Here is a 19,240-nt window from a genome sequence, read left to right on the forward strand (position 1 = left end):
TTGCTAAAACACTCTTCAGATTTAATATTTAGTATCCTCAAAGTATATATGCTAGATTAACCTAATAGCACAAGATATTTGTTGAATGAATTATGCTAGTATTTTAAATTTCAGATTAGTCCTTTATTTGGGTTTTGATTTAATTTAAGATTAATTGGTTAACATAACTGGACAAGAGGTGACACAAATTTGAAAATTCAAATCTTAAAAATGAACCTGCTTTAAGATTGCAATTGCCAAAAAAAAGTTTCTGAGAACAAAACTGGTGTGCAAAATTTACCTATATCTGACTCAGAGGGCAGGGGATTCAGGAATTCATCAAGATATCAGAATAGACATTGATGTTTAGTCACAAAATAAACAGCAGTGTATATTTATGACATATAGGTTGAAATATTACACTTAAGTTCTAAGATTACTTGGGGACACTCCAGTTGAGGAGTCAAAGTAAAGGCAAATTAAAGGCTATTAGGCAGCAATGGTCTAGGGTGAAAGTCTGGTTCTCTAGCCCATATTTTGTAAAGCATCTCTTCTCTAACTTTTGGAAATACTGTTATGCCTCCTCAACAAAAAAAAAAAAACCACTAGGAATTGGTTAGTACTGTTGTTAATATAAAGAAATAGCATTTGCGGGGGGAAAGGGGAGTATCCTTTTCCCTTTTTATTTTAAGATTTTATTTATTTATTTATGAGAGAGACACAGAGGAAGAGAGGCAGAGACACAAGCAGAGGGAGAAGCAGGCTCCATGCAGGAAGCCTGACGTGGGACTCAATTCTGGGACTCCAGGATCATGCGCTGGGCTGAAGGTAGGCACTAAACCACTAAGCCACCCAGGCATCCCAAAAGTATCCTTTTCCTTTAGAAAACATGTAGTGGCATTGTGCAATTCAGAAAATCAAATGCCTCAAAAAAAAAAAAAAGAAAATCAAACGCTTATATTTATTTACAAGAAAGGTAACACAAAAAAGTGAAGAGAGCCTAGTAGTGTTTTTGACAAATTGAAGATAGTATGGCTCATTCTCCTTGAAAGCACCGTAAGACTAACATTGCTGACTTCCATATAAAAACCGTAACTCCCAACACTTTCATGATATCAATTGATTTGTCAACTTTTTAGTCCTTTCCTTCAATGTTATCAATGCCTTTGCTTCTTCAATATAAGTGGACATTGTCTTGACTTATCTGTTCTTCTAACTCTCAAATTGATTCTCCAGTACCTTTTTTTTTTCAAGATTTATTCATGAGAGACAGAGAGACAGAGGCAGATATAAGCAGAGGGAGAAGCAGGCTCCCTGTGGGGAGCCTGATGTGGAACTCGATCTCAGGATCCTGATATCATGACCTGAGCCAAAGACACTCAGCCACTGAATTACCCAAGTGCCCCTGATTCTCTAGTTCCTAATCACAAAGTCTGTAGGATATTTTCACTTATATGCCACATTACTACCTCAACTTAATAAATTAAGGCAGAATTCTTCTTTTATTTTATGCTAAACTTAGAAAAGGAGAATAGCTCTGGGAAATGTTGCATGCAGGAAGTAATATATGAACCATATTTTAAGTGATGTGTTAGATTTAGAATGAAGTAAAGAAAAGAGGAAGGTATTTAAAGTAGAACATAATTTTTTAAATCTTGATAAGAATAGGGATGCCTGGGTGGCTCAGCGGTTGAGCGTCTGCCTTAGCTCAGGTCATGATCCTGGGGTCCTGGGATCGAGTCCCACATTGGACTGCAAGCCTGCTTCTCCTTCTGCCTGTGTGTCTCTGCCTCTCTCTCTGTGTCTCTCATGAATAAGTAAATAAAATCTTTTAAAAAAATCTTGATAAAAAAAAAATCTTGATAAGAATATGCAATATCATACCAGAATCTTGGTAAAAACAAACTAGTCATAAATCAACCTTCATTCTTTTATTGAGAGTGTACTATGACCTTAAATACACAGGAGTCTATGACAGTTATCAGAGAAGTATAATATATGGATTCTGCCTTTGAGGAGTGAATTAGCAGCTAGAGCCAATGGAATTCACAATTGTTAAACTTTAAAACTATTAAATGTAAAGTTGTATAGAAAGTTAGCTTAGAAAAGTAGAAAGACTATATAGTTAAAAGATGTAGGATATAATCCTAGAATGGCAGCTCAGCTTGATCTTAAGTAATTTATTTTAATTCTTTAAATCTTAATTGCATCACATATGAGGGTACTATCCTCCTTATAGTTGATATAAGGAGTCAAGAGATAAAAAAAAGAAATTAATGCAGTCCTTCACATCAACAGGCTAAAAAATAAAAATCACATGATCATATCACTGGATATAGAATATCACTTGACAAATTCAACAGTAAAAACACTTAAAAAATCTCAGCAAATTAGGAATAGAGAGGAGCATCTTTAACTTCATAAAGAATATCTATAAAAGTCCTATAACTAACATCACATCTAATGGTAAGAAACTTGAAACTTTCCGATTAAAGATCAGAAACAAGGCAAGAGGTCTACTCTCACCCTAGCATTTCATCATATTGGAAGTGCTAGTTAAATCAGCAAGACAAGAAAATGAAGTGAAAGGTATACAGAATTGGAGGGAAGAAATAAAATTCTTCACAGTTGATATAATTGTTGTTCACAGATGATATAATTGTCAATGCAGAAAATCTGAAAGATTCAACAAAAAAACTCCTGGAACAAGTAAGTGATTATGTCACAGTTGATGGATAAAAGGTTAATATATGAAAGTCAATCCCTTTCCTATAAACTAGCAGTGAACAAGTAGAATGTAAAGGCAAAACACCCCCATTTACATTAGCACACCTAAAAAGTAAATACTTTGATATATGTCTAACAAAATATGTACAATGTCTATGTAAGAAAAACTAAAATAGTTTGATAAAAGAAATCAAAGGCAAACTAAATAAATGGAGATATTCCATATTCATGGAAAGGAAGACACAATATTGTCAAGATGTTAGTTCTTCTCAATTAGTTCTATAGATTCACTGCAATCCTAATCAAAGTCCCAGCATGTGAATATTGACAAACTGATAATAAAGTTTATATGAGGAGGCAAAAACCCAGATTAGTCAACACAGTACCACAGAAGAAACAAAGTTGGAAGACTTAATACTAACTGATTTTAAGACGTAATATAAAGCTACAGTAATCAAAACATGTGGTATTGAAAAAAAAATGTGGTACTGGAAAAACTGAGAGCTTTTCCCCTAAGATCAGGAACATGACAGGGATGCCCATTCTCACAACTTTTGTTCCACATAGTATTAGAAGTCCTCTCCTTAGCAAGCAGACAACAAAAAGAAATAAAAGGTATTCAAATTGGCAAAAAAGAAGTCAAACTCTCAGTCTTCGCAGATGACAATGATACTGTATGCAGAAAACCCAAAAGACTCCACCCCAAAATTGCTACAACTCAAAGAGGAATTCAGGAATGTGGCAGGATACAAAATCAATGCACAGAAATCAGTTGCATTTCTATACACTAACAATGAGATTGAACAAAGAGAAATTAAGGAATCAATCCCATTTACAATTACACCTAAAACCTTAAGATACCTAAGAATAAACCTAACCAAAGAGGCAAAGGATCTATACTCTAAAAGCTACAGAACACGTAGAAAAGAAACCGAGGAAGACACAAAGAGATGGAAAAACATTCCATGTTCATGGATTGAAAGAATAAATATTGTGAAAATGTCTGCTCCCCAGAGCAATTTACACATTCAATGCAATCCCTATCAAAATACCATGGAATTTCTTCACAGAGGTGGAACAAATAATCCAAATATTTTTATGTAACCAGAAAATACCCCAAATAGCCAGAGGAATCTCAAAAAAGAAAACCAAAGCTGGGGCATCACAATGCCTGACTTCAAGCTATATTACAAAGCTCTGATCATCAAGACACAAAAACAGATAGACGCATAAATCAATGGAAAGAATAAAGAACCCAGAAATGGACCCAAAGCTCTATAGTCAACTCATCTTCGACAGGCAAGAAAGAATATCCAATGGAAAAAAGACAGTCTCTTCAATAAATGGTGCTGGGAAAATTGGAAAGCCACATGCAGAAGAATGAAACTGGACCATTCTCTTACACCATTCACAAAGATAAACTCAAAATGGTTGAAAGATCCAAGTGTGAGACAAGATTCCATCAAAATCCTAGAGGAGAATACAGGCAACAATCTTTGAACTTGGCCACAGCAACTTCTTGTAAGACACATCTACAAAGACAAGGGAAACAAAAGCAAAAATGAACTACTGGGACTTCATCAAGATAAAAAGCTTCTGCACAGAAAAGGAAACAGTCAATAAAACAATCTACAGAATGGGAGAATATATATGCAAAGAATATATCAGATAAAGGGATAGCATCCAAGATCTATAAAGAACTTATCAAGCTCAACACTCAAGAAACAAACAATCCAGTCAAGAAATGGGCAGAAGACATGAACTGACATTTCTCCAAAGAAGACCTACACATGGCCAACAAGCACATGAAAGAATGCTCCACATCACTTGGCATTAGGGAAATATAAATCAAAACCACAATGAGATACCACTTTACACCAGTGAGAATGGCTAAAATTAACAATATAGGAAACAACAAATGTTGGTGAGGATGTGGAGAAATGGGAACCCTCTTGCACTGTTGGTGGGAATGCAAGCTGGTACAGCCACTCAGGCAAACAGTATAAGGTTCTTCAGGAAGTTAAAAATAGAGCTACCCTCTGACCCAGCAATTGCACTACTGGGTATTTATCCCAAACATACTGATGTAGTGAAACACCGGGACACCTGAACCCCAATGTTCATGGTAGCAATGTCCACAATTGCCAAACTGTGGAAGGAGCCATGATGTTCTTTACCAGATGAATGGATATATATGTGTGTGTGTGTATGTGTATGTATATATATACATATATATCATGTGTGTGTGTATATATATATATATATATATATATAATATATATATCATGGAATATTAGCCTCAGAAAGGATGAATACATACCATTACTTTGACATGGATAGAACTGGAAGGTACTGAGTGAAATAAGTCAATCAGAGAAAGACAATTATCATATGGTTTCAGTCATAGGTAGAATATAAGAAATAATGAAGGGGACCATAAGAGAAACCAAGGAAACTGAGTGGGGGGAAAAATGAGAGAGGAAGACAAACCATGAAAGACTCCTAACTCTGGGAAGCAAACAAAGGGTTGCAGAAGAGGAGATTGGTGGAGGATGGGGTAACTGACAAGCACTAAGGCTACATGATGAGATTAGCACTGGGTGTTGTACTCTATGTTGGCAAACTGCATTTAAATAAAATATTTTTTAAAATGTGAATTGGTAAAAAAATAAATAGGAAAAAAAAAGAACAAATAGGTCAATGGAACAGAATAAACAGCCCAGAAATAGAACTACCTAAACGGAGTCAACTGATCTTTGACAAAAAAGCAAAGGCAATACAATGGAGATAATATAGCCTTTCAAACAAATTGTACTAGAACATTTGTTCATTTACAGGCAAAAGAAAAAAAAAAGAATCTAGGCACAGACAGACCTTATGTCCTCACAAAAATTAATCTGAAATGGATCACAGACCTAAGTGTAAAATGCAAAGCTAAAAAATTCCTAGAAGATAAAAGAGAACCTCTAAGTGATCTTGGGTACGGTGATCACTTTTTAGATACAGCAAAACATGATCCATGAAGAAAATAATGGATAAGCTGAACTTCATTAGGATTCAAAACTTCTGCTCTACAAAACAGTGTCAAGAGAATGAGAAGGCTCACTCTGCTATAAGTTGGAAGAAAATATTTACAAAAGACACATCTGATAAAGGACTTTTTCCAAAAAACCTGAAAAATTTCTAAAACTCAGCAATAAGAAAACAAAGAACATAATTAAAAAGTGGGCAAGAGACTCAAACAGATATAGATGGCAAATAAGCATTTAAAAAGATGGTCCACATCATATGTCATCAGGGGAATGCAAATTAAAACTACAATGAAATATTACTACACACTTTCAGAATGGCCAAAATCCACAACACTGTCAATATCAAATGCCAGTGAGAACGTGGAGCAATGGAATTCTAATTCATTGCTGCTGGGAATCAAAATGGTACAGTACTTTGGAAGACAGTTTGGCAGTTTCTTACAAAACTCAACATATTCTTACCACATGACCAGCAATCATGCTTCTTAGTATTTGCCCAAAGGCACTGAAAACCTAAGTGCACATAAGAATCTTTATGGGTAGGGGATCCCTGGGTGGCGCAGCGGTTTGGCGCCTGCCTTTGGCCCAAGGCGCGATCCTGGAGACCCGGGATCGAATCCCACATCGGGCTCCCGGTGCATGGAGCCTGCTTCTCCCTCTGCCTGTGTCTCTGCCTCTCTCTCTTTCTCTCTCTGTGACTATCATAAATAAATAAAAATTAAAAAAAAGAATCTTTATGGGTATATTTATAGCAGCTTTATTCATAATTGCCAAAACATGAAAGCAATGAAGATGTCCTTCAGTAGGTGAGTGGATACATTAACAGTGGTATATCCAGACAATGGAATATTATTCAATGCTAAAAAGAAATGAACCATTAAGCCATGAAAAGACAGGGAGGAAACTTAGTTGGATATTATTAAGAGAAAGAAGCCAGTCTGAAAACTCTTTATATTGTATAATTCCAACTATATGACATTCCACAAAAGGCAAAGATATGGAGACAGTAAAAAAGATCTGCAGTTGCCAAGGATTAGAGTGGGGTGGTAAGGATAAACAGGCAAAACACAGAGGATTTTTAGGGTGGCGAAAATGAATACATGGATATGTGTTACTATATATTTCTCCAAACCCAAAGAATGTACAACAGCAAGAGTGAACTATAAGGTAAACTATGCATTTTGGATAATTATGATATATCAATGTAGGTTCATCAATATAGGTTCATGAAATAAATGTACCTTTCTGATGGGGATATTGACAATGAGGGAGTCTATGCATGTGTAGAGGCAGAGGATATATGGGAAATCTCAGTACTTTTTTTTCAATTTTGCTATGAACCTAAAACTGCTCCCTCCAAAATAAAGATTTAATAAAAGTACATACAATTTCATTGCTCTCAAGTTCTACCTTTCACAAAACACTAGAACACCATTCAGCCAAAGTTCTTTGACACTCTGTAACAAGGATTGGCTTCCCTCCAGTTTCAAAAAACATGTTCCTCATTTTCATCTGAAACCTCTGCAGAACACCCTTAATGTCTGTATTTGTAGTATGCACTTCAAAATTCTTACAGCATGTACCCAAAGCTGCTTCCACATTTTTACATATTTGTCACAATGCACTCAAGTGCCCGTATCAAAATCTGCATTACTCTGCTTGGGTTGCTATAACAATAATAAAACCCCCAAAGATTGGGTGTTTTAAACAATAGATATTTAATATCTTATAGTTCTGGAGGCTGGAAGTATGAGATCAGAATGCCAGCACGGTCAGGTTCAAGCGAGAGCTCTTTTTCTCTTTCTATAAGGTCACTAAACCCACCATGAGGGCCCCTCCCTCATTACTTCATCTATACGTAATTACCTCACAAAGGCCCCATCTCCAAAAACCATAACAGTAAGGGTTAGGGCTTCAACATATGAATTTGGGGGAAACACACTTCAATCTGTAGTGATAATACACGTCTTGAAATTCATTTTGTTATTTAAACAAATACAGAAAGGAAATTAATAAAACAACTCATCTATCCGTATATAAATAAATGATACAGATTATTCTACTTTCTCTAAATCCATGATTACAGGGCAAGGCTTATTAGAAAATAAATTTTACACAATGTAAAATTCCACAAAAATTTAAATTTGATATCTTATCAGCTGATATATTGTTTAATACCTAATACAAAACATTCAAAAATTTTTTCTAAAAGGTAGTTTTACAGGTAAAGCTGCATTTTCTTTTACAATATGGATTCTGGCAGTTTGCTTCTATGAGTTAATGCTGTTTAAATCTACATGATGACACATATGTGGCCATAAAGGAATTTCCAAAGTCATAATATAATTAAGTAATGTTACTGGAATAAAAGAAGATGACATTTACATCTTTTTGTTAAGATATGGGACTCATTTTTCAGACTTTTCAGATGAATTATGAGTAAGTCTCTTGAATCAAAGAACTGGGTGTTCAAACTGGAAAAGCTAGTCAATATTATAAACTTTAACATTTCTATCCCTTAATGTTCACTTTTATAATAGAGAATTGAATATGTTAGAATAAGAAAACCCATGTTTTAATTAGAGGTTAATTTTAAGAAAATTCACCTTAAATACATTTTACTTTGTTGAATTTAATAATAATTGAAGTGCTTTGCCTAATAGTAGGTTTCTATACATCTAAAAATGGTATATAGCTATTACATTTTATCATAACATTTTTAAAAAGATATTTGTTTGAGAGTGAGCAAGCAAGAAGAGGGGGCAGAGGCAGAGGCAGAGGGACAAGGAGATAGAGAATCCCAAACAGGCTCCACACCTAGTATGAAGCCTAATATGGAGCTTGATCTCACAACCTTCAGATCATGATCTGATCCAAAGTCAAGAGTCAGATACTTAACCAACTAGAATGACCCAGGTACCCCTTCCATAATATATATTACACAAACAATTGTTATGTTGGTGGCAGGTTTTATTAATTTAAATAGAGAATGGTTTTTATTATATTATTTTGTCAGCCATAAATGTATTATCAATAAAGTCATGCATATACTTTTATTTGTTGGTATATCTTCCCATTTAAAATCAATAAAAAAAATTTACTGAGATATAATTCACATGCCACACTATTCATTCACTTAAAGTGTAAAATTCCAATGCCTTTTTGTATATTCACAGATATGCTCAACCATCATCACACTGAATTTAAAATTTTTTTTTATTTATTTATGATAGACAGAGAGAGAGAGAGAGAGAGAGAGAGGCAGAGGCATAGGCAGAGGGAGAAGCAGGCTCCATGCACCGGGAGCACGATGTGGGATTCGATCCCGGGTCTCCAGGATCGCGCCCTGGGCCAAAGGCAGGCGCCAAACCGCTGCGCCACCCAGGGATCCCCACAATGAATTTTAGAATATTTTCATCACTCAAGAAGAAATCCATATACTTTAGCAATCACTATCATGTTTTTCTTTTCCCCCAGCCCAAAGCAAACACTAATCTACTTTCTGTATCTCTATATTTCCTATTCTGTATTATTTCATATATATGGAATCATGTATGTTCTTTTCTGACTTGCTTCTTTTACTAAATGTAAAATTTTTAAGTTTCATCCATGCTATAACATGTATCAAAACTTCTTTACTAATATATATATATATATATATATATATATATATATATATATACATACTTCTTTACTTTTTGTAGTTTAATAATATTCCATTATATGTATACACCACAATTTATCCTTTCATCAACTAATGAACATTTAGGTTGTTTCTACCTCTGGTTATTATAAGTAATGCTGCTATGAACAATATTGCCTTAATTTACTATCATGTTGTACAGAGCCTTACACTACAACAGAGGCAAGTGCCCAGGCTTTCTCATTTCTTTCCTGAGTATTCACAAAGCTCTGTGAATACATGTATTCTCCAGATTCCCAGGAATATGTAAGAGCCTTTCAAAAATTTTATGGACATCTCATTCCCCAGCTTTTCCTTTTAAGCTATTTGGTAATATATTGTTTGACCTAAACTACAATCTATCACTTCAGGCAGCCTGAACTTAAAACACTTGCCTGTAATTGTTTTGACAATCCTATCCACCCACCTCATCTGACAAGAAGGCTGCTCAAAATGAGTGAGATCAGAGTCATCTTTTCAACAGGGGTCCTCAATGAAAGAATCAGACAGGTCAAATGATGACAACTGTTTGGGAATCAGGCTTTATAGGAGCTATAGTTCCATTTAGCTTCTTCTAGTAGTTGCCAGGCTGCATGTGAAACATGGACCATCTTTATTCCCAGGCTACTGCTGAGCTGGAATGGTAGAGAAGGGGACCAAGGCAAATTAGAATGCCACAAAGTTTCTTGTTCTTATTTAGACTCAGCTGTTTTTCTTGAATAATATTCTCTAGATTGTTGCAGGTTTGGTTAATTTCCAGAATTTCCTACAGGAAATATAACTGTTCCTCAATGTACATAGAGAGTCTCAAAATGTTTTACAGTTTTCATGTAAAATGCTTTTATTCAATCTTCAATCTTTTTAAAGATAGGAATTTATAGCATAGAAAACTTGTAACTCCCTTGATCCATCAATTGTTTTAGAATTATTATATTGATCCTTTCTCAGAAGATTAGGTTCTATACAAAGTGTTATGAAATGTTGATTCTCAATAATGTTTGCTTGTTTTTTTCATTTTTGTTATGGAGGAAAAAAATCTTCAAAATCCTTATGCTAATAGTGATACATGCTACAACATGGATGAACTTTTAAAACAGTATGTAAAGTGAAAGAAGCTAGCCATGAAAGGCCACATATTGTAAGATTCCATCTGTATGAAATATCTGGATAGGCAAATCTTGAAGGGGAGCAGATTCTGTCACCCCAAAATTTGGTCTCTTTGCCATAAAGATTATTTTGAGGTAACCAGATCCCAGCAGATTCAAGAAAAGCTCTTTATCTACTCCTTTCAATTGCCTTAATTTACTTTGGAAAGCAGGCCTGTACCAGGAAGAGAGGTATTACCAGAAATAACTTTTACCTACAAAATTATTTTTTAAAAGATTTTACTTATTCATTTTAAAGTAAAAGAGAGCAGGGGGAAAGGCAGAGGGAGAGAATCTCAATCAGACTCTATGCTGAGTGCAAAGCCTGACATGGGGCTCGATCTCATGACCCTGAGCCCATAACCTGAGCCAAAAAACAAGACTTGGACACTTAATAACAACTCAGCCATCCAGGCACCACCCCCCCTTTTAACATAAGAAATTTATCTGTGTAACAGAACAACCTTTGTTTTTCAAATATTTCCTCTAGCCTTCCTGTGAAAAGCCTTCTTCCCTTTGTTTCCCCAGACTCCATCCCTTTCCTTAGATCAGGATGTTATATAAGCTTCAATTATCTAGCTGCCTGTTGGGTCTCATATTTTTATGGGGCTCTCATACATACGAAATTGAAGCTTTTCTCCTGTTAATCTGTCTTATGACAATTTAATTATTAGACAAGCCAAATAACCTAAAAGGGAAGTAGGATAAATTTTCTCCCTCTACAATCTATATGGATGGAATGTAGATTAGGAGTTGCCTAGAGCTGACAAAGATGGGGGAAGGATGATAGATAAAGAGTACAGGGTCCCTTTATGAAGTTATGAAAATATTCTAAAATTGATTTTGGTGGTAGCTGCACAATTTTGTCTATATTGTCACAATCATTGAATTAAATAAGAGAATTGTGTGGTATGTGAATTAAATCTCAAAATTATTACAAAAAAATTAATAGTAGATGATTTAAATACTTCATTCTCAGTACCTGATAATAAGTGTGATAGAACTAGACAGAAAATAAGCAAGAATACAGAAGAGTTGAGCATCATTATTAACCAACTAGACTCAATAGATTTATACAGAACATTCACTCCAACGACAGCAGATACACATTATTCTCAAGTGCACATGGAATATTGTATAGTGTATATTATCTGTTGGGCAAGAAAACAAATCTTAATACCTTTTTAAAATCCAGGTCATAGAAAGTAACTTTCAGCGTACGTTTGGAACATGGGTCAGATTTTTTTATAAGGACACTTTGGGAATAAAGCCAGAACACGGTTCTTATTAGTAAAACTAGCATAATAGTAATCTTTTATAATTGAAACATTTACTAAATATTGTTTGAGTCAAAGCACTAGATAATAGTAGAGAATTTAAGCATAATTTAAAATTATATATGATAATGATTTAAAAATTATTTGATAAAATGATGAATTATTCTGTGTAAGACAAATTTTTAACAAATCATTTTTTACAAGCAAATATCTAAGAATGGAAAATTAAGGAACAATCTTTTCCTTTTTACTTGCTTTAAGATTAAATTATGATAACCAGCAATGTTCTAATGTGTCTAAAAAAATTACAGAAACTCAATTCTCCTTAGTTTAACAAGAGCATAGATAAGTTATAGGAACATATTAAAATTGATATTTATGCTAAAATCTTCATGTTATACTAGTATTTGCAAAGAGGAACTGAGGCAATTACTACTTAATAATTTGATTTATAATGAGAAATTCAAAGTTTTAAACATGGGCAAATGGGCAACCTAAATGCATTTATGGAGTCTGTTCTTAAAATCCAAGTTACAACACAATAACACAAATATGAACCAAATAACACATGTAAAACAAAATATCTACCTTTATAATATTATAATTAATTTCTAAAGTTCCTTTACCTTTATTGTCTGTCTGCTTATCTGATATCGTTGATCAGATACTTGTTGTTGCTGAAGGAGTTTTTCATTAATTTCTTTATATTCTTTAATGGACAATTCTGCTGTTTTCTTGGCATTCTGAAGTACACTATTTTGTTGTTGTAAGGATACAATACGTTCTCGTAATAAAATAATATTGCTACTTGATTTCTGGGCTGTTATATTTTTCCACTTTTCTCTGTTAACTATAAAAATAATGTTCATAATATTGATTTTAAAACACAGCAAATTATGAAGACATTGTTAATTTCATATACATTCTTACCTCTGGTAGGAACTGTTGTATGTGAGCTCTTTTGTATATTACCATTCTTCTTTTGAAAAGTTGATTTTTTTGCATTCTTGTAATGAAAATAATTCTAAATTTGAAGGTTTTATAAAATTAGATTATTACTCAATAACAACTTCAAGTGAACATAATAAATAATATTTCTTTACCTAAAAATATATTTATGCAGACTAAAAAAATTTAAACAACAAAATCTATAATTGATATCAAGAATTCACAAATGAACATAATATGTGCATTAAAGTTGAACTAGAAAAAAAAAAGAAGTTGATCTAGCAGGCACAAGATACAAATACGAAATCAACCGGCTTGTAAATTTGTAGAATTAAAAAAAAAAAAAAAGTGGTAGCAGCTCAACCTACAGGTAGTTTAAAAAAATAGGAATAAATAAAAAAAAGAATATTTAATAATTTATTCTCTGGGAAAATAGGTCCTTTTCTCAAATACTCTTATCTGTTGCACATAGACTGATTAAACCCTTCTGACAAATAAAGTTAAAATAATGTTGATGGTAATAAAGTAGCTTTCCTTAAAGTTGTAGGTTTTCTTCATGATATTCTAATACACTGAAGCGAAATAAAATGAAGCCATGACTTTTCTTCCAAAATATTTCACTGATTTAAAATAGGGGGGTGGGAGAGAGTAGGAGAAGTGAATAAATGGAATCAAAGGTAAAAGAAAAAAACAACTTTATTTTTCACAGTCATTGTTCCACTCTGGGATATGATAGATTTTTATAATTCATTTACACAAGGATATATTGAATATCAGGACTAACTGAAAGCATATAGTGCTTTATAGATTTTCAGTATTTTTTAGGATATGTATACATATATATACGCACACACACATGTATATATGTAAGGTTCTACATATCATTCAAATGACAAGTGTTCTCTGGAAAAAAAATACATACATACAGGAAAGAAAAAAAAAGGAAGTGACCAAAAGCCTATTGTCTAGAACAATGGTCAACAACCATGTTCAAAATTTAAGGATATTTCCATCTAGGTTATTCTTGAAGATGAACAAAAATGACATTAAACTATTCATATTATATTGAATCTTTTTATCTTTATCATATTAGAAACATAAGATAATATGTTGATATGTTAAAATACAGATTTAAAAAATTATTCCTTTGCCTCAGGAATTTCAGATTTATAATTAAAAATGCCAGCAAATTAAAAAATAAAAGAGTGTCCTCAAAGAAAAATTTAAATAAGAACATGTTTTCAAAATATTATAAATCATAATACTAAAATATGTGGTCCTATTTAAGAATTTATTGGCTGGGAAATAGGAACACTATCAATCTAGAAAATTATTGTTTTAAAAAAGGAATTTTTTTTCAAAGATCCCAATTCTGGAATAAATAATTATAATAAAAACAGAAGGAAAAATAAATATTACCCACTGTTACTTTGGCAATGAGTCACATATTTTGCCTAAGATAGGGTTTTCCTTTAAGCCAATTACTTTTCCTTTAAACTTATTTATTCCTCAAAATATCTTTGAAATATTTCACTTGAGCTTCTTTAGAACCAGTATATAAGATACATTTAAAAAAAATATTTCATTGCGGGATGCCTGGGTGGCTCAGCAGTTGAGCATCTGCCTTCGGCTCAGGGCATGATATCAGTACAGGGATTGAGTCCCACATCGGACTCCCTGCGAGAAGCCTGCTTCTCCCTCTGCCTATGTCTCTGCCTCTTTCTGTGTCTCTCATGAATACAAAAATAAAATTTTTTTTAAAAATAAAATAAATATTTCATAGCTTTATGAAGATTAAATTGCTAGTCATGTACTAAGCACTATAAAAACATCCTAAGCAGAACTACCAAATTACCAGTACTAGTCATCAGACTTAGTATCAAATTAACTGGACCTTAAATAAAAAGGAATTGGGCTTCCATTTCCAGGATTACTTCTGACTAGATATTCAGAAAAATTATTTTGTTTTAAAAGATTTTATTTTTTTAGAAAGAGGAAGCATGCACAGGGGGTAGAGGAAGAGAGAGAGAGTTTTAAGCAGACTCCGTGCTGAGTGGAACCTGACATGGGGCTCAATCTCACCATCATGAGATCATGACTTCAGTTGAAACCAAAAGCCTGATGCTCAACTGACTGTGTCACTCAGATGCCCCTATAGAAATTCAGGAAAATTTTAAACTTTGAAATCAGCACACTTAAAGTATCTTTTTAACGTGGCAAAAACATTAAAGGAAATTCTGATGCCACAAATGAGGTGAAAGCAGGAATCTAAAGACACATGAGATCAACAAAGTGACCAGCAAAATACAGGACAACTGATAATCTCCTCTGACCTTGAGATTCCATGTAAAAAGCAACACAGAACACAAAAGACAAGGAGAGATGGCCTAGGCCCCCAACCCAAGATGAGAAATTTGAGGTTACAAATCTAGAATATAGTGTGTGGCAATAGTTTGTCTCTCTCCTCTCCCTCTTTTTTTTCTGAATAGTATAACATGGAATGGATGTATCATAGTTTAACCATTCAGCTGTTGAAGAAAATTTTGATTGTTGCCAGTTTTCAGTTATTAGAAATAAAGCTGTTATGACCATTCATGTACAGGATTTTTTTTGTAAAAATAAATTTCCATTTCCATTTCTCTGCTTGTAACAAAAATTTTATTACAAGCAGGAACAAAGAATACTGGCTTAAATAAAAGGCAGGTGGGAGTCCCCTCCTCTAGGCAGCTCCCTCCTGACTTCCCAGTACCACTGCAGCATGGCCCAGGGGCCTGCCACCAGGGCAGAGCTGCTTCTCCCAGAGGGGACCTTCCGTGGCTGCCATTTCTCAGCTGCCTGTGACCCACTACCCTCTGCAACAAGGAAAGGCAAGACGCGAGGACTTCCTAATCACTTGCCAAGGGCTTCAGCCCACTTCAAGGGCCAAGGACAATTTCCTATCTATTTTGACAAGAAGCTAGAGTTTCCAGCAGAGAAGGGACATCCTTTGAGTTTGGGCCCAGATGTAGGCCAATAACCTTCATTTACCTCTTGGCCCACCCTGCACCTTCCTCTCTTTTCTCTGGATGGAGTCCTCGGTTGGCAGAGACTCCCTGTCCTCTAGCCACTGGCATTAGGTCCCATATTCAGAGCCCAGAGGAGGGAGCACGGCTTGCAGAATGGCAGCCGCTCCCACAGCCATTACCCCATCCACCACGCCCAGCCTCAGCCTGTCTGGGCAGGTCCTGGGCTTCCTGATGTCCAAGGAGGAAGGAAAGATAGGAGGACGGGGGGTGGGTGCTGACCTGCAGCAGAAACCCAGGGGTCTCTTGTGATCAAGGCATGGGCTCCTGTGGATAAGTGTCCAGGAGGGAAATAGTTGGGTTATTTGATAAATGTATGATTAGTTCCTTTTTTTTTTAGGAAACTGTCAACTGTTTCCCAGAGTGCTGTGCCACTTTATGTTCATACCAGCATTAAATGTGAGATCCAGTTTCTCTGCATCCTTACCAGCATTTGGTATTGTCACTACTTTTAGTTTTAGCTGTTCCAAAAGATGTATATCTCATCATGTTATTAATCTGCATTTGCCTAATGGTTAGTATTATTGAACATCTTTATGTATGCTTACCTGCCTTCCGTTTATCCTTCTCAGTGAAATGTCTGTTCATGTTTTTACTCCATTTTCTAACTAGATTATCTGAATTTCTACTGTTGAGGGTTTTTTGTTTTTTTTTTTTACTGTTGAGTTTTGACAAAATCTTTATAAATTCAAAATATAAGTCCTTTGTCACATATATGGTTTGTAATACTTTCTCCCAGTCTATAGCATATTTTTTATCCTCTAAAGAGAGCCTTTCATAGACCAAATTTCTTTGTTTTAATTAAGTCTTACTGATACTTTCTTTTAGGGATCATGCTTTTGGTAACATATCTAAAAAGTCTTCAGCAAGCCCTAAGTCCTGAAGATATTCCCTTAGATTTCCTTCTAAAAGTTTTATGATTTAATGTTTTACATTTATTATCAGTGATCTATTTCAAGTTAATTTTTGCATAGGGTCTGAGGCTTAAGTATAGGTTCATTTTTTTTTTTGTCTAGGGATATTCAACTGCTCCAGCACTGTTTGTTGAAAAGACCATTCAAGACCATTCTTCCTCTGTTGAATTGCTTCTGTATCTTTGTCAAAAATCACTTGTTCATACTTGTGGATCCATTCCAGATTCCGTATTCCATTATGTAAAAAATAAACCTTTCTTCCCCTCTTGGTGGGTGTTTGGTGTCATCAGTCTTGACCTCAAACTGAGTAGTGGGAATTGATGCCAGAATCCTCACAAAATACTTAAATTTTGATTAAAATTTCCATATTACTTTTTTTTTATATCTTCTATTTCTTTGGTGAGATTTCCCATTTCATTCTTGAGATGTTCTATCTTTTCATTTATTTCAAGTCTGTTCATACAGCTTGTTGAAGCATTTTTATGATGGTTTCTTTAAAATGCCTGTCATGGGATGCCTGGGTGGCACAGTTGGTTTAGCATCCAATTCTTGGCTTCACCTCAGGCCATAATCTCAGAGTCATGAGATCAAGCCCCACATCAGGCTCCAGGCTCAGTGTAGAGTCTGCTTGAGATTCTCTCTCTCTCTCTCTCTCTCTCCCTCTGTTCCTCTGGCTAGTGTTCTCTTTGTTTCTCAAATAAGTAAATAATTTTTAAAAATAAAATAAAATAAAATAAAATGTTTGTCATGTAGTTCCAACATCTGTGTATCTTGTTATTGGCTTCTGTTGATTGTCATTTCATTCAAGTTGAAGTTTTCCTGGTTTCTTGGTATAATGAGTAATTTTCCATTGTATCCTGGACATTTTGGGCATTATACTTGAAGACTCCGGACCTTATTTATATCCTCTGTTTTAGCAAGCCTCCTCTGATAGCACATTGGTGGAGCAGGAGCACGATTCATTACAGCTAGTTGGGGATGCATGTCCAGTTTCTGCTGACACCATGGTTGGGGAGGGATACCTCATTACTGCCGGTGGAGGTGGAAGTTCTGGCTCCCCAAAGACCTCTGCTGATGCCATCCTACCTGGGAGATGAAGCATGTCTTGTTTCTGCTCCTCACGTAATATCCATTGACATAGTAGGGTAGGGGGGAGTGAGAGACTTTATACATATGGGGGGTGATGAAGATCCCCATTTATGCACTTGGCCTTTGAAATTACCCTTCTAGGAAGGGAGAGGGTCATTTCTTCACTGATGGATGCAGATGGGTGTCTCACTCCCTATGTGGCCTCTGATAACATGGATGGGAGGGAGTCATGACCATTGGCTCCTCATTTTTTCTCTAACATTACCCTTATGGGAAGAGGGGAGGCAAGGGGTAACTCCTTAGAGCCATGGGAGACTTAAAGTCTAGGTTCCCCTTGGGTCTTTACCAATGTGGGTTGAGGTAGGTTTACAATTTTTTCCATGGTGTTTGAGTAGAGTAGGATGATTATTGTGTAAAAATTTTCTATTTTGCTGGGCTGTCCCTGTCTTGGTCCTTTAACTAGAGATAGCAGGGTTTTATTGGGGCCTTTCATCATTTGACCTATTGGTATTTCCAGGTGGCAGATTTCTTCAGCTTCCAGGCCAAATATGTGAAGCAAAATGAAAACCCAGAAAACTCGCCCATCATATTGTTCCTTGAGTCTTGTGATTCCTAGGTGGTTTGTCTTTTCTCTATCCTTCAGTGTATTCTTACTGTTTTATTACTACTTTATATTCTTACAGTCCCTATCAAAATCCCAAATGATTTTTTATTGAACTTGAGAAGCTGATTCTAAATTTATTTTGAAGAGCGAAGTATCAAAAATACCAAAGAGGCTCAAAGAACAAGATGGAGGACTTGCTCTATTATCAGTCAAGACTGCTATAGAATATTAGTAATGACAACATGATATAAATCAAGTCCTGCATCAGGCTCCCCACAGGGAGCCTGCTTATCCCACTGCCTATGTCTCTGCCTCTCTCTGTATCTTTCATGAATAAATAAATAAAACCTTTAAAACTAAATAAGATACTTTTAGAAATTAGAAATTTAAAGATTTAGTCAGACAATAACTTTAGCATCACAAAGGCTAATATGAAAACAGGTTTCTTCATGTGGTAAACTAATACCTAAAAACTAATAAGCTTTTATCACCTACTTTTTTTGGCTAAGATATAAATACCTTAAGATTTATCACCTACTTTTTTGGCTAAGATATAAATACCTTAAGATTTATATTTAGGAAAATAATATCTATTTCTTTTCAACTATACAAAAGTGTGTTAACAAATTGGTACTTAAAAATTATTAAAAAGTTGAGTATTTCCACTGTATACTTCAAAGAAAAACATTTTCTAAGGATTCAAATTAAATCACTGGCAATGAAATTTAAGTTATGAAGCATAAAATAAAATAAAAAATATAGATTATAATTAAGCAACACT

At 34.7% G+C, this 19,240-nt stretch overlaps 1 protein-coding gene across 4 annotated transcripts in view; it reads right to left on the minus strand.

The window, feature by feature from the left end:
- Positions 1 to 19,240, minus strand: part of CNTLN (centlein) — a 323,526-nt gene that overhangs the window by 70,427 nt on the left and 233,859 nt on the right. For 3 of the 4 annotated variants that reach the window (XM_055302562.1, XM_055302563.1, XM_055302561.1), the window contains exons 17-18: positions 12,773 to 12,866; positions 12,469 to 12,692 (exon numbers count right to left, since the gene is read on the minus strand). The exons of the other annotated variant lie outside the window; for it this stretch is intronic. In XM_055302562.1, coding sequence (XP_055158537.1) covers positions 12,469 to 12,692; positions 12,773 to 12,866 — 318 coding nt within the window. The remainder of the gene's footprint in view (positions 1 to 12,468; positions 12,693 to 12,772; positions 12,867 to 19,240) is intronic. 4 annotated transcript variants of the gene reach the window in all.

The sequence above is a fragment of the Nyctereutes procyonoides genome, unplaced genomic scaffold (genome assembly GCF_905146905.1).
Source record: "Nyctereutes procyonoides isolate TBG_1078 unplaced genomic scaffold, NYPRO_anot_genome, whole genome shotgun sequence".
Lineage (NCBI taxonomy): Eukaryota > Metazoa > Chordata > Mammalia > Carnivora > Canidae > Nyctereutes > Nyctereutes procyonoides.